The sequence below is a fragment of the Desmodus rotundus genome, chromosome 3 (genome assembly GCF_022682495.2).
Source record: "Desmodus rotundus isolate HL8 chromosome 3, HLdesRot8A.1, whole genome shotgun sequence".
Classification (NCBI taxonomy): Eukaryota; Metazoa; Chordata; class Mammalia; order Chiroptera; family Phyllostomidae; genus Desmodus; species Desmodus rotundus.
The window spans coordinates 53888771-53903033 of record NC_071389.1 but is presented as its reverse complement, the minus strand read 5'-3'; the positions used below and the strand labels follow the sequence as shown (position 1 = coordinate 53903033).

At 35.3% G+C, this 14263-nt stretch overlaps 1 protein-coding gene across 1 annotated transcript in view; it reads right to left on the bottom strand.

Annotated features, from left to right (window-relative positions):
- The window catches only part of MSH4 (mutS homolog 4), a 68356-nt gene that overhangs the window by 42765 nt on the left and 11328 nt on the right, over nt 1-14263 (bottom strand). The window contains exons 3-6 of the mRNA XM_024565345.3: nt 10124-10284; nt 8910-9020; nt 5460-5575; nt 4411-4584 (exon numbers count right to left, since the gene is read on the bottom strand). Coding sequence (XP_024421113.2) covers nt 4411-4584; nt 5460-5575; nt 8910-9020; nt 10124-10284 — 562 coding nt within the window. The remainder of the gene's footprint in view (nt 1-4410; nt 4585-5459; nt 5576-8909; nt 9021-10123; nt 10285-14263) is intronic.

Below are 14263 nucleotides of genomic sequence, written 5' to 3'. Positions count from 1 at the left end.
CATATTCACCACCTCACATATTTATCAGTGTGTATGAGAGAGAGAACATTTAAGTTCTACTCTCCAAAAAATTCAAGTACCCTCTCCCAACCTTAGGGAGAGATTGGTAAAAAGAGTACAAATTGTATCATTTTTTTATCAAGATAAAATATGCATAAAATTCACCATTTCAACCATTTTAAGCACACAATTCAGTGTCATTAGAAATACTGTCAATGTTATGTAACCACCACCACTATCCATTTCCAGAACTTTTTCAACATTCCAAACAGAAATTCCAAATCCATTAAAAAGTAACTCCCCATTCCCCCTGGCCTCTGGTAACCTCCTAACCTTTCTGTCTCAATGAATTTACCTATTTTATGCACCCCATATAAGTGAAATCATGAAACATTTTTCCTTTTGTCTGGCTCATTTCACTTAACATGTTTTTCAAGGTTCATATAGCTAGTGGCATGTATCAGAATTTCATTCTTTTTAAAGCTAAATAATATTCCATTATGTGTACACATTTCATTATGTTTATTCATTGTCATTCATTGGTGAACATTTGGTTTATTTCCACCTGTTGGCTACTGTGAATAATAAACACTGATGTGCAAGTATCTGTTTGATTCCCTGCTTTCAATTTTTGGGGGTATGTACCTGGAAGTGGAATTGCTGGATCATATGGTAATTCTATGCATAACTTTTTGAGGAACCACCATACTGTTTTCCAAAGTGACTGTACCATGTTACATTCCCACAAGCAATGAGTCAGGTTTTCAATGTCTTCAAAGTGTAACCAACACTTATTTTACATTTACTTGATGATAACCATCCTGTAGAGTGTGATGTAGTACATAATCGTGGTTTTGATTTGCATTTCCCAAATTACTACTGATATTGAGCATCTTCTCATGTGCTTATTGGCCACTTGTATATCTTTTTTAGAGAAAAATCTATTCAAATCCTTTGCCTAGTTTTGCATTGGGATTTTTTGTTGTTACTACAAATATATTTTTAATTAAATTATTGGAGTGACATTGGCTAATAACATTATGTAAGTTTCAAATGTACAGCTGTATACTATGTCTGTATACTCTACTGTGTGCCCACCACATGAAGTCTCCTTCTTTTACCATATACTTGATACACTTTACTCATCGTCGTCCCTCCAGTCTCCCTTCCCCTGTGGTAACCCATCATTCTGTTGTTTGCATCTGCAAGTTTGCTTGTTTGTTTTGTTTCATGCTGTTCTTGTCCTTTTCTACCTGATTTATTTCACTTACCATAACCTCCTCAAGATCCAGCCATGCTGTTGAAAATGGTAATATTTCATCTTTTTATGGCTAAATAGTATCTTCTTTATCCAATCATCCACCAAAGAACACTTACGTTGTTTCCAAGTCTTGGCTATTGTGAATAATACTGCAATGAACATGGGGATGCATATATCTTTTTGAATTCGTGTTTGGGTTTCTTTGGGTACATATCTAGAAGTGTAATTGCTGGGTCATGTGCTAGTTCAATTTTTAATTTTTGGAGGAACCTTGAATATTTTCCGTAGTGGCTCCACCAACTGGCATTCCCACCAGCAGTGTGCAAGAGCTCCCTTTTCTCCACATCCTCTCTAATACTTATTTCTTGTCTTATTGATAACAGTCATTCTAACAGGTTGAGGCAGTATCTGTGTTTTGATTTCCATTTCTCTTATGACTAGTGATGTTGAGCACATTTTCATCTGTCTGATGGCCATCTCTATGGCTTCCTTGAAAAAGTGTCTATTTAGGTCTTCTGCACATTTTTAACTGGATTGTTGGTTGTTTTGTTGGTTGAGTTATATGAGTTCTTTGTATATTTTGGATATTAGCCCCTTATCAGAGGTATCATTTGCATATATTTTCTCCCATTTGGTCAGTTGTTTTTTTGTTTTGTTGATGGTTTCTTTTGCTATGCAGAGGCTTTTTAGTCTGGTGTAGTCCCATTCATTTACTTTTGCTTTCACTTCCCTTGCCTTTGAGGTCAACTTCATAAAAATCCATCTGAGGCCAAGTCCATAAGTTTAGTCACTATGTTTTCTTCAATGTGTTTTATTGTTTCAGATCTTATATTCAAGTCTTTAACCCATTTTGAGTTAATTTTTATGTAGGGTGCCAGATGGCAATCTAGTTTCATTCTTTTGCATGTGGCTTTCCAGTTTTCCCAACACCATTTATTAAGGAGACTTTCCTTTCTCCATTGTGTGTTGCTGGCTTCTTTGTCAAAAATCAGTTGTCCATACATGTGTGGATTTCTTTTGGGGCTCTCAATACTGTTCCATACTGCTGTTTTATTTTCTTCTGCTAGTATCATACTCTTTTGATCACTATAGCTTTGTAGTACAGTTTAAACTCAAGGAGTGTGATAGCTCTAGCTTTGTTCTTTTTTCTCAGAACTGCTTTTGGCTATTCATCCAAACTGACAAGATCTCAAATGTTCTGAGAATTCTTTAAAAAAGATTTTATTTTTAGAGTGAGGTCAAGGGGGAGAAAGAAAGGAAGAGAAACATCAATGTGAGAAACATCAATCAGTTGCCTCATGTACCTGATGACCATGGAATGAACCTACAACCTAGGCATGTGCCCTGACCAGGAATTAAACTGGTGACCATTTGGTTTGCAGGATGATGCCCAACCAACTGAGCCACACAGGTCATGTATATCGTTGATTTTTGAATAAAATGTCTTGTAGGTCTTTTTGCACTGATATAATTAGGTATTCTGCTAGCTTCCTCTGTTCTAAAGTCCAATTCTTTTGATAGGCTTGGGAAGTTGTCATCAATTATTTCTTTGGGTAGGCCCTCTGCTCTCTCCTGCCTCTCTTCTCTTTCAGGTATACCTATTATCCTTATGTTACTTTTTCTAATGGAGTCAGATAGTTCTTAATTTTTTTTACTTACTTCTGTCTCATCTTCCTCCTGGGCCACTTCTAGGTTTCTCTCTGTCTTCCATCTGGTTTACTCTATTTTCAGTGCTCTCTAGTGAATTCCTCATGTCCTTTATCGAGTTCTTCAGCTCCAGAATTTCTGGTTGGTTCTTTCTTACAGTGTCAATTCCTTTCAAGTATTTCTTCTGCTCACTGACTTTATTCCTGAGCTCACTGAACTGCTTTTCTGTGTTATCTATCGTATTGTCCATTAGGACAGTGCTGAATTCTGCTGTGTTGCATAGCTGTTCAATATACTCTAATCCTTTTGTTTCATAACTGCAGTGCTGAATTCTCTGTCACTTCATTCACTGTTTGGGCCCTGACTATTGTGGCTCAGTGGGTTGGGCATCACTCTGCAAACTGAAATGCTATAGGTTTGATTCCTAGTCAGGGCACATGCCTGGGATGTGGGCCAGGTCCCTGGCTGTGGGCATGTGATCAGCATCATGTATCAGTGTTTCTCTCCCTCCCTTCCCCTCTCCCTAAAAATAAATAAATAAAATCTTAAATCACTGTCTGGTTTCTGGAGACTTTTCATTTTCTTTCTGTGTTCCTAACTTACCTTTGTTATTCACAGCATTTGATGTAGTGAACTCTTTTCATGTTTAGAATCTATTTTGCTCTCAACAATTTAGTAGGTTGATAGGTAAGGTACTTTCTTTTTGCTATGCTGCTTGGGGAGTCTCAGAATTCTTCACCAGGCTCTGCTGGGGAGTGTTGGGTAGAGGGAGTAAGCTTGCCATCCTGTAGCTCTGCCCATTTCCAGTAATGGCTGTCACCCTTTCGAGTTGTTTAAAGCCTCCCACCTTTCTTTAACAGGCTCTGCCAGGAAGTTGGTGGCAGGGAGCAAAGTTGCAACTTGCAGCTCTGCCCCCTTCCAGTAATGGTTGCCAGCACTGCTGTTTGTCCAAAGTTTCCCAGCCACCTTTACCTGGCTCTCCCACAATGGAAATGGAGAAGGGACATACCTTTTCTCAAAAAGAAAACAGCTTCTGCCTGTCTTATGCTCCCAGCCATAGTGTGACTTCTGAATTCATAGTCTGACTTCTCTGCTCTTGCTCTCGCTGGAGTTACAGTAAGCTCTGACCTGCATCAGCGGCTGCTATAAACCCGTCCTTTCCCTGTCTTGCATCACCAAAAGGCTCAACTTTAGATGTCCCATGCATGGATCTTTCAGACATGTTTGTGTGCTGAGCAGGGGATCATTTGTTAAGTTATAGGTGTCTGACTTGCTATCAGTTTAAGGGCAGAAACAGTGGAGTCCTCTCACTCCACCATGATGCTTATGCCATTTCCACAAGTATCTTTTTAATACTTGATTTTGGTGAAACATCTGAACAGTCCAGCAACAACAGCAATCATTCTCCATCAGTTTTTAAAAATATAAAGTAACTATTCATATAAAAGATGATATAATAAAATATACTGATATATTTTATAAGAAAAAATGGGTGATCTTACCTAGAGTCTTGACTATTAATTAGTAATTCAAGGTTTTGGGCTGATGATGAATCTATCATGGCTGTCTGTTCACTACCTTGAAAACAAATCTTCAGAGATTTTGGTGCATAAACTGAATTTTGAATAAACTCAACATATTTTAATAAAGCTGCAATAGCTGCAAGGCAGTAATACCTGTAAGATGACCAATGATACATCACTATAAATCTTTAGAACCAAAATATTGCTATAAAATGAAACATGTATTTTACCTTAATATTAGGAAAATTATAAATATTTGCCTAACACCACTCAAATCCAAAGAAAAAAATACAGTAAGTGTTCTTGATTTTTGAAAACTACACAAATTACCTCCAAAACGTAAAACTTGATAGGCAATTTTCCAAAGTCTGACACTTAAAGGATATTAGACGCCAATAAACCATCTGCTAGAAGTCAAAATTCAGTGGGAATTTGTGCCATTTTTGATGCACCATTCTAAGTATTCAAATAATGTTGAAGGCCTCTGAGCTTTGAAGGTAAGTCAGGAGGTCCCAAGGCATAGGAAAGTCCATTATAATCCCAGTGAGGGTAGTCATTGTGATTAACTGAGTAAACAAGTAGTCCAACCTGGCTCAGAGAAAGTATCTATTTAGCATGTTCTAATAAATTTCTTTTCTAAAAATATCATTCCCTGTCTCATACTGAAGCTTTTAGGAGTACAGGTATGAAGTAACAGAACAAAACTTTAAATGTATTTAACTTCTGTGCCCTCACATTCCTAGTTTATAATAGCTACTTGAGCTGTTGACTCCAAAGTAAAGTGAGCAGCAACCATTAGGGGGCAATAGATTATGACTAACTTGGAGAGATTCTATATAAATTAAGTTAGCAAGACATGCAAACTTTAGTTTAAACTATTTTAACTATTTCAATAATTATTCAGTTGCATTATAAGCCAAGCACTTTTCTAGGTGGTAGGAATATAGCAGAGAACAAATCAGACAAAAGATATTACCCTTGTAGAACTTACACTAAACATTTATGACTTTCCTTAAGTTATAACTTACTTGGACTGAACCTCCATCAGAACAGTGCTGAATTCTGCAATGCATAACTGTTCGATGTACTCTAATCCTTTTGTTTCATTGAAGTATTTTCTCTGGACAGTAGTGAAATTTACATTCTGAAAAAAAATTTTAATTTCAAAATGAATTTTTAGGCCTGACTGGTGTGGCTCAGGGGATTGAGTGCCAGTCTGTGAACTGAAAGCTAGCTGGTTCAATTCCCGGTCAGGGCACATGCCTTGGTTGTGGGCCAGGTCCCTGGTTGGGAACATGAGAGAGGCAACCAATCGACATCTCTTGCACCAATTTATCTCTCCTTCCCTTTCCCCCTCCCTTCCCCTTTCTCTAAAAATAAATACATAAATATTTTTTAAAATAATAAATAAATTTTTAGTTTCATGCACTTGCCCAAAACTGGTTTGTTAAACACACATCTATACATAGCTTAAATATCATGTAAAGTTTACTTTTAATGTTTTCCAGAATTAAAAAGTTTTGTTATTTACAAAACAAGAATGATTATCTGTCTTATTAAGTGAATGACAATACAGCCTGTAGCTCTTATTACAGCATATTCATATAAAATTTAACTGAATGTTAGGAACCATAAAAAAAATAAATACAAGAGTCTCTTCCTTCTAGTAATTTTATTCTACAGCAACATCATCACACAAAATTTTACAATCAACCTGACATACTTATAATGTGCTAGCTGACTAAGGCGAAAACATCAATTCCACCTGTCAAATCTATGAAGTGATGTCTACATGAGGTGAATTTAATTTATTTAAAATAAAATCAATAATGGAACTTGTTTTTAAAAAAGAAAAAAAAAGCATGAAGTTGTAGAGCAAAAGGTATACTACTTTGAATAAAAATAGGTAGGAAAGGAATCCAACACTGGACTGTTAAAAATCTTTAAGACTGAAAAAAATTATAAATAGGTAGGGAGTTTGTTATGTGCCAAGAATGTTTTAACCATTGTCATTGTGAAGACAACAACCCTGTGACCTAAGGCTTATTAACTACAATTTCCATACAAGTAAAATTCTGAAAAGTCAAGTCACTTTTCTAGCATACAGTTGATACGTGTCAGAGCTAAAACTTGAATTTAGAATCTTTGACTTACAAAGTCAATGTTCCTTCTACTTCATTTTGCTTCTGATTGAATAAAGATAAGTGTGGTGATAATGATAATAATAATATTGATTTTCCCTTCTACTTGTAATACTTTCACCCCAAATACTTCCATGATTCGCTACCTCACTCCATTCAGGACCCTGCCCAAATGTAATCTTATTGATGAGGTCCTTTAGGATAGCCCTATATAAAATACCAATTCTGAAGAAGATAGATATTGTTATTTGTCCCTATTTTACTGATGAAAAAAACTGAAGCTCAAAGAGGGTAAGTTGACTTGCACAAAGTCACTTCCAACTCCTCTATTCTTAAGCACTATGCTATCCCGCCTTATACCAAAGTATAGTGAACAGCTGTTGCTTTTGCCTTTGGAGGATTCATCTACCCCACGTTGCACATAGTTGTGGTAAGACTGTTAACTACAGTGCTCTGTGCCCCACAGCAATGAGTACATGACCTGGAGGTAGTCGATTATAGTGTTTCTATCCCCAGAAATAGTGTTTGGCCTAACATGAGAGAATATGAACAAAGCAGGACCAGTCAAGGTCCATCCCTGGAATTCGTATGCGGACACTAGAAGAATAAATTTCTTCTTTTCTCTGAGTTGGTTTAGCTGAGACCAATTAGCCTGGAGCCATCAGCAATCTTCTTAGACCTCATAGAGCACAGGTGGTTACACAAGGCCTGCGGGCCGAATCCAGCCCTCCACTTTGTTTTATCCCATTGGGTACCATGTTTCTACCCGGCGACAGCGCCAAGCTCCTTGCTCCTAGTTAAGGAGTAGTTACATTTATACAGTCCTAAAATTACACTTGACCCTTTGAAGGCAACCGTGAGGCTGATGTGGCCCCTAGTGAAAATCAGTTTGACATCCCTGTAGAGGTAACCCATCAGCAGGTTAAAAAAAAGATGGTGGTGGGGATAAGATGGTGGTGGGGATGACAGTATGGATACCATCTATCCAGATATTTGGCTTCCAATTTATACAAGCCAATAAATGTCCTTTTTTACTTAACAAATACTTAGAATGTTTAATCAAAAAAAATAATGGAAGTTGGAGAGGTATGCATTAATAAGAGTGATGGAAAGAAGTTAGAAATAGTGAATGAAAGAAACAACAGATGAAGACACTTGTCTAATGGAGACAATAGATTTCCCTGAGGGACCATTTTTAGCAATGAGTCAAACACAGAAAAGGTACTACATAGGATCTCTAAGAGGACCAGAAAAAAAATCTTACATGACTGCAGATTCTGTATATTTAGAATAATAAAGAAATCATTGGACCCTAAATCTCAGCTTGATTCTAAAAGTGTTGAAGATGAGCCTAAAAACATAACAAAATACAGTATATTGTAAAAATAATTTGCACTCATCAGGAATTATTCCAACTGCAATGCTGCCTACTTGGTTCAGAATTATTCCAACTGCAATGCTGCCCCTCTTCCACTTAAAAAAAAAGGGAGGGGGAGATTTACTAGAGGGAATATTGTATTATGGAAATAAACCATAATACATGGTGGAAATGGCCTCACTGAGGGAGAGTGCACTGGTTGGATGAGATTCCAGAGCACTCACCTGTCGCAGTCCCACAGCTAAAGCAGTAAGCTAATTGTGAGTCGATCCATACTACCAGGGGAAGCTAAAACAATTCTATAATATAGATCAAATTCTCTAAAGGAAAAGTACTTGCTGATAGCTGCTATTCCCTAACAAACAAGAAGTTCAATTTCAACTAGTCTGCCAGCTTAGTGACTAGTTTCCAGGAAGCCAGACCTAAGGAAATCCATGTTTTCTCTAAGGGTCTGCTTCCTGTGTACTTTAAAAAACCTCCTTATTACCTAAAATATTTTTCCTTTTATTTAAAGTAGATCAAGGTATAAAGTCAAATCAGTAGATTCCCTGTCCTTTTTATTATATGTATTAATAGTTCATTAGATTAGAATTTGTACCTAGTGCATACTTTAGGGTGGGGCAAAAGTAGGTTTACAGTTGTTTGTATGGAAAATAATACGGTAACTAATAAATAATAATACAAAAATAAACTCTGTGTTTCACATACTCACAACTGTAAACCTACTTTTGCCCCACCCTATAAAGTTACTCAAAGTATTGGATTTTTTAAAGGTTTTATTTATTTATTTTTAGCGAGAGGGGAAAGGAAGGGAGAGAAACATTGATGTGTGAGAATCGAACTGGTGACCTGTTGGTTTGCAAGCTGGTGCTCAATCCACTGAGCCACACCAGCCATGGAAATACTGGGGTTTTAAATAAAGATCTCAAAATGTTTCTATGGAGAATAAAATCACTTACCTTGAAATTCTCTGTGATCAGAGTAAACAACTTAGTTGAATTCCCCGCAACACAAGCAGTATTTGACATTATTATTTCCAAAGGTGATAAAATTTTGAGTTTAGTGATCACCTAAAATGATTTGAATAATCAATTTCTTAAATGTAAACTTAGGATTCTCTAAAACAAAAAAAGTTTCACTTTTTTGAGGGAGAATTAAAATTACCTCATAAAATATAAAATTATAACTGTCTTAATTATATATTTCAATTAAAAGACATTTCTAATGATTGTATAGTAAACATATATCCTATATAATTACAAATGTAAATTGACATAAACATAAGCTATATTTTACTCACAATAGTTTGTAACACCTCTATGTCCAAAAATCAATTTGAATTTATAAAATATGCATTCCTAAGATTTTTTAAAGAAATTTTTTCTAGTCAGCATTTTATCCATCTCTACGAAAAACATTCAATAGAGTAACTATGGTGATACAATCAATATGACCTTACTGGTACAGCTTAGAAGTTAAAAAGTAAAAAAATCAGAGATGAGAAACATTTGCTTTATGACTTATGCTTTTCACAACATAAAGTACATTTCTTACAACTACCTTAGAATGCAGAAATTCTTAATCAGTTTGACTAAAATTCCTGTTTTATAAAAAGTTGCTTCCTATTCTTTTTAAGTTGCATAAAAATCTGAAATGCCCAGAGATGAAGGTAGTATGCTTTTTAGAATATAAAGAGTAGGCATAGACTACCTCTACCTGATAAGTCACACATATTCCCATGGCAACAGGCCAGTAGCCCCTCTTCATGAGTAATAAGAGGTAAAGGCAAGAAGAGATTAAATTATGACTGATCTAAGAGACCAACTTCCCTTAAATCTCAAAAATAATATTCAAATACAGTTCAGTGGAAATAACACTGTGGAGACGGCATTATTACATATATTATTTTTTGAATAAATCCAGGAATTATAATTTAAAAATAATTTTAGAAACTAACAGTAATTTGGAATGTTTAACAGCAAAACACTATTTTTAGGACTAAATATACTTAAAAAATCAGATGTAGAACAATTTTATTTTAATTCAGACTAACATTAGAACAATATTGAATAATCTGTATTCTACCAAAAAGTAAAATAATTAGGAAAGTACTGACTTGAAAATCCAGCTAGTGCCACTAGGTCAACCATTTTCTAGGATTATAAATACTCACCTTTGTATATGTTGTGTTGTCTGCAAACTGAGATAATATAACTTGTGGGCTTTTTAAATCAACACTTGCCATTCCTATTTCACCTCTGGCAAGTCCTCTCCCTTCTACAACAGCTACAATAACTGATGGGGAGTGTGCAGAAACTGCAGATGAGGACGTAGCTGCTAAAAAGAAAATTTTAATGTGTAAACATTCATAGTATTAATTTCTAGTTTTTTCTCAAGATCTCAAGGCTTCAAGTCTAGGACATGGCTACTAATATCTAAGAAAATAATCCTTTTTTAGTCATCAAAAAAATTAATTTTCATGGGTTTGGCTGGGTGGGGAGAAAATACAGACAACTGTAATTGAATAACAATAATAATAAATAAATTTTCATATTCAGAATAAAATATTAATTTTCACAGTATTTTGCCAAAACTTAAACTTCATTCACATTCAGAAATAACAAATTTACACACTGTCTGATTTTGTATTTTATTGAAATGTAGTCATAAGAGAAACACTGAATTTGGAATCAAAAAACCTAGATTATTTATCTTACTCTGTCATTTAAAAGCTATATGAATTTGAACAAGTTATTTCATAATAAATAATCATCAATCACAAAAATATAATGGAATAAGTGCCCTGCCTAACTCAAGTATAAAACATTATATAACTATAAACTCCAATTTCAAGATATATGTATAATGGTGGATATCTTCTTTCTTAATGTGCCAAGAATGTTCTAAGTTCTCTACTTGGATTAATTCATTTCACTGTCACAACAATTCTATCAAAGAGACATCATTATTTTCTCCATTTACTTATAAGGACACTGAGGCACAGATGGAACTGGCAGGGTCAGAATTTGTACCCAGGAAGCCTGGTTCAGATCCAGTGCTCTTAACCACTACATGTATGAATATAACTGATTTTGAGATATGTGCCTTATAAACAGGTAAGTTGTTTGACCTTTCTGAAACAACTATTTCTTCACTTGTAAACTGAAAATACAAAACCTTTTACACAAAGTTGTAATAATGCAATAATATAAAAGTATTCATAAAGTATACGAAATTATTTAAATAGAGCATGATTCATAGATAAAAATGTCATTCATAGCTAAAATTTTATTTTCAAAGTAATATTTCTTTTATTCCCTTGTCAACTTTTCAATGTGCCCCTTTTCATCCCTCCTTTCTCTCCCTGACCTAGATTACTTTTTTCTTTTCTATTCTTCTACTAATATGTATACAAACTTACTTACACATTTATGCTATCTTGGTTAGCAGTCAACTTAAGAATTCATGTAAAAATATACTGTGTCTAGTTTTCAGAATCCTTTTTGCCATGAAAGCCACGTTATACATTGTGATTGAGTTCATATTACATCTATAGCAGTCAGTTTAAGCTCTGCAATAGAATACAACCTTCCTATTTGTAACTGTAAAATAATGCCAAGTTCCAGAGGAAATTTCAGTACTCTCAGCAGACATTTTCTTTAAACTTCTGCAAGAACATTTATAGTCATCTCTGTTATAAACAATCCTATAATACTATAGAGTGGGGCAAAGCAGGTATACAGTTGGAAATTATTATTTATTAATTACTGTATTGTTTTCCACACAAACAATTATAAACCTACTTTTGCCCCACCCTGTATAATGAGCATCCTTGTACATAAAGCTTTTTTCTGGGTCTCTTATTATTTCCTTAGAGTGGATCCTTGGAAGTCAAATAATAGAAACCACCACTTTTATTTTTATTAAATTTATGGGAATGACATTAGTTAATAAAATTATATAGGTTTCAAGTATAAAGGCCTATGATACATCATGCATATGGCATTGTATGCCCAGAACACTGCCATTTTTTAAGGATCTCATATATATTACCAAATTTCTTTTCAGAATTACACCAATTTTTAATTCCATAAACAGTATGAGAAAAAACAATTTTATAGTATCCTTACCAAAAATTACCTCTAAAATGTATTATTATTATTGGCTAATTTAATAGACTTGCACTTAAATTTCTATTTTTTAAATGACTATAAAAATTGAATATAATTTAACATACCCCTTTGTTTTCTATATTTTCTTTTGAGATGTTTATACCCTTTTAATACAATTTTTAGTAGGTCTTTTTAATTTTTTATTTATTGATTTTAGAGAGAGAAAGGGAGGGAAGGAGAGAGGGAGGGACAGAGAGAAACATCAATTTGTTGTTCCACTTATTTGTGCATTCACTGGTTGGTTCTTCTTGAGCCCTGATTGGAAATCAAATCCACAACCTTGGTATATCAGAATGACACCCTAATCAAGTTACCTGGTCAGGGCTACAAGTTTTACTAGATCTTAAACCTTTCAATCTGTTTTTATGAGCATTTTGTAACTCAATCAGAATAATTTATAGTTACTACTAATATTAATTTTTTCATATCTCAAAGATTTCTTCTTTATATAGACAATATTTTTCTTTATAATTTCTTCCATTGCTTTTCTTCTAAGAAACTCCTCCTTCATTAAGATATCTGATATGCTGCTCTGACTGGTGTGGCTCAGTTGGCTGGGTGCCATCCTGCAAGGTAAGAGGTCACCAGGTCAATTCCCCATCCCCAGTGAGGGCACCTACAAGAGGCAAACAATCCATGTTTCTCTCCCTCCCTTTCTCCCTCCTTCCCCCCTCTCTAAAAATAAACAAAATATTTTTTAAAAGATATTTGATATGCATTACTATTTTTTCCATTTTTAAAAATTTATTTTATTCATTTTGATCTTTCATTTGGGCAGAACTTTAAGCAGTATATTTAGTTGTCCACATGTCTGGAATGAGGGATAACCAGGAGTACAGATTTAGAGTCATTCATAAGCAGTTTCTAATATCTAGCTAGACAGTCAAAGATTTGGAAGTAACAAGGATTGTAAGATGGTGACAAGAGAAGCTGGAGAAGAAATATGTGGATGAATCTCTTAGAATGGGCATGAACTTTGAAAATATTTGTGTCCCATGTGAATACTCATCAAAGAGCATCCACTGTAGAGGACACTCTTAATAATCAGGTGGACAAAATGATTGCTCTGTGGATGTCAAGTAGCCTCTTTTCCAAGCTACCCCAATAGACCCATAAACAAAGTGGCCACGGTGGTAAGGATGGTGCCTATGAATGGGCTCAACATGAATTTCCTCTTACCAAAGCTGACCTGGTTAATCACACGGCTGAGTGCCTAATCTGCCAACATTAGAGATCAATATTAAATGCCCCCAAAAGCACCACTCCCCAGGGAGACAGCCCATCACCTTAGATTCATTACACTGGATTTCCTCCATTATGGACGGGGAAGATATTTGTCCTCACTAGAACAAACACATGTTCTAGATACAGATTTCCCTTTGTCCAGAAAACTTTCCCCAGCATCACCATGCATGAATTCATAGGATGACTTATCCACCATCAAGGTGTTCTGCACAGTGATGCATCTCATCAAGGAGCTCATTTAACAGCAAAGGAAATTCATCAATGGGCCCAAGCCCATTGAATCGACTGATTTTACAACATATCCCACCACTCAGAAATGTTGAGCTTAGCAGAATGGCAGAATGGCTTTTTAAACTCCATTATGGTGTCAACTGGAATACAGCACCCTCAAAGAATTGGTTCTGTCTTGGAGAATGCTGTATATATTTTGAATCAGAGACCATTAGAAGATGCTGTATTCCTCATAGCCAGAATATACAGGTCTGGGAATCAAAAGGTAGAAGTGGGAGTAACTACTCGCACTATCATACCTACTAGCCCACCTTCCCATCCCAGCAACTCTGAGCTCTGGAGGTTTGGAGATCTCACTTTCCACAAGGTTGTTGCTTCCACCGGATGACACTACCATGGTTCCACTGATTTGGAAGATGAAATTCCCACCTGGCCATTTTGAGCTCTTTATTTATGCTACTGAACCAATAGGCAACAAAAGGTGGGGGGTATCTATGAGTAAAGTGGTCGATCCTGATTACCAGTGGGAAAATCATGTTGCTACACACAATCGAGGCAAAGTGGAGTAAGTACGGAACCCAGGGAATTCTATGAGGCACTTCTCAGTATTTCCAATAGTAGAGATTAATAGAAAACTACAGCAACCAAAAAAAAAAAAAAAAAAA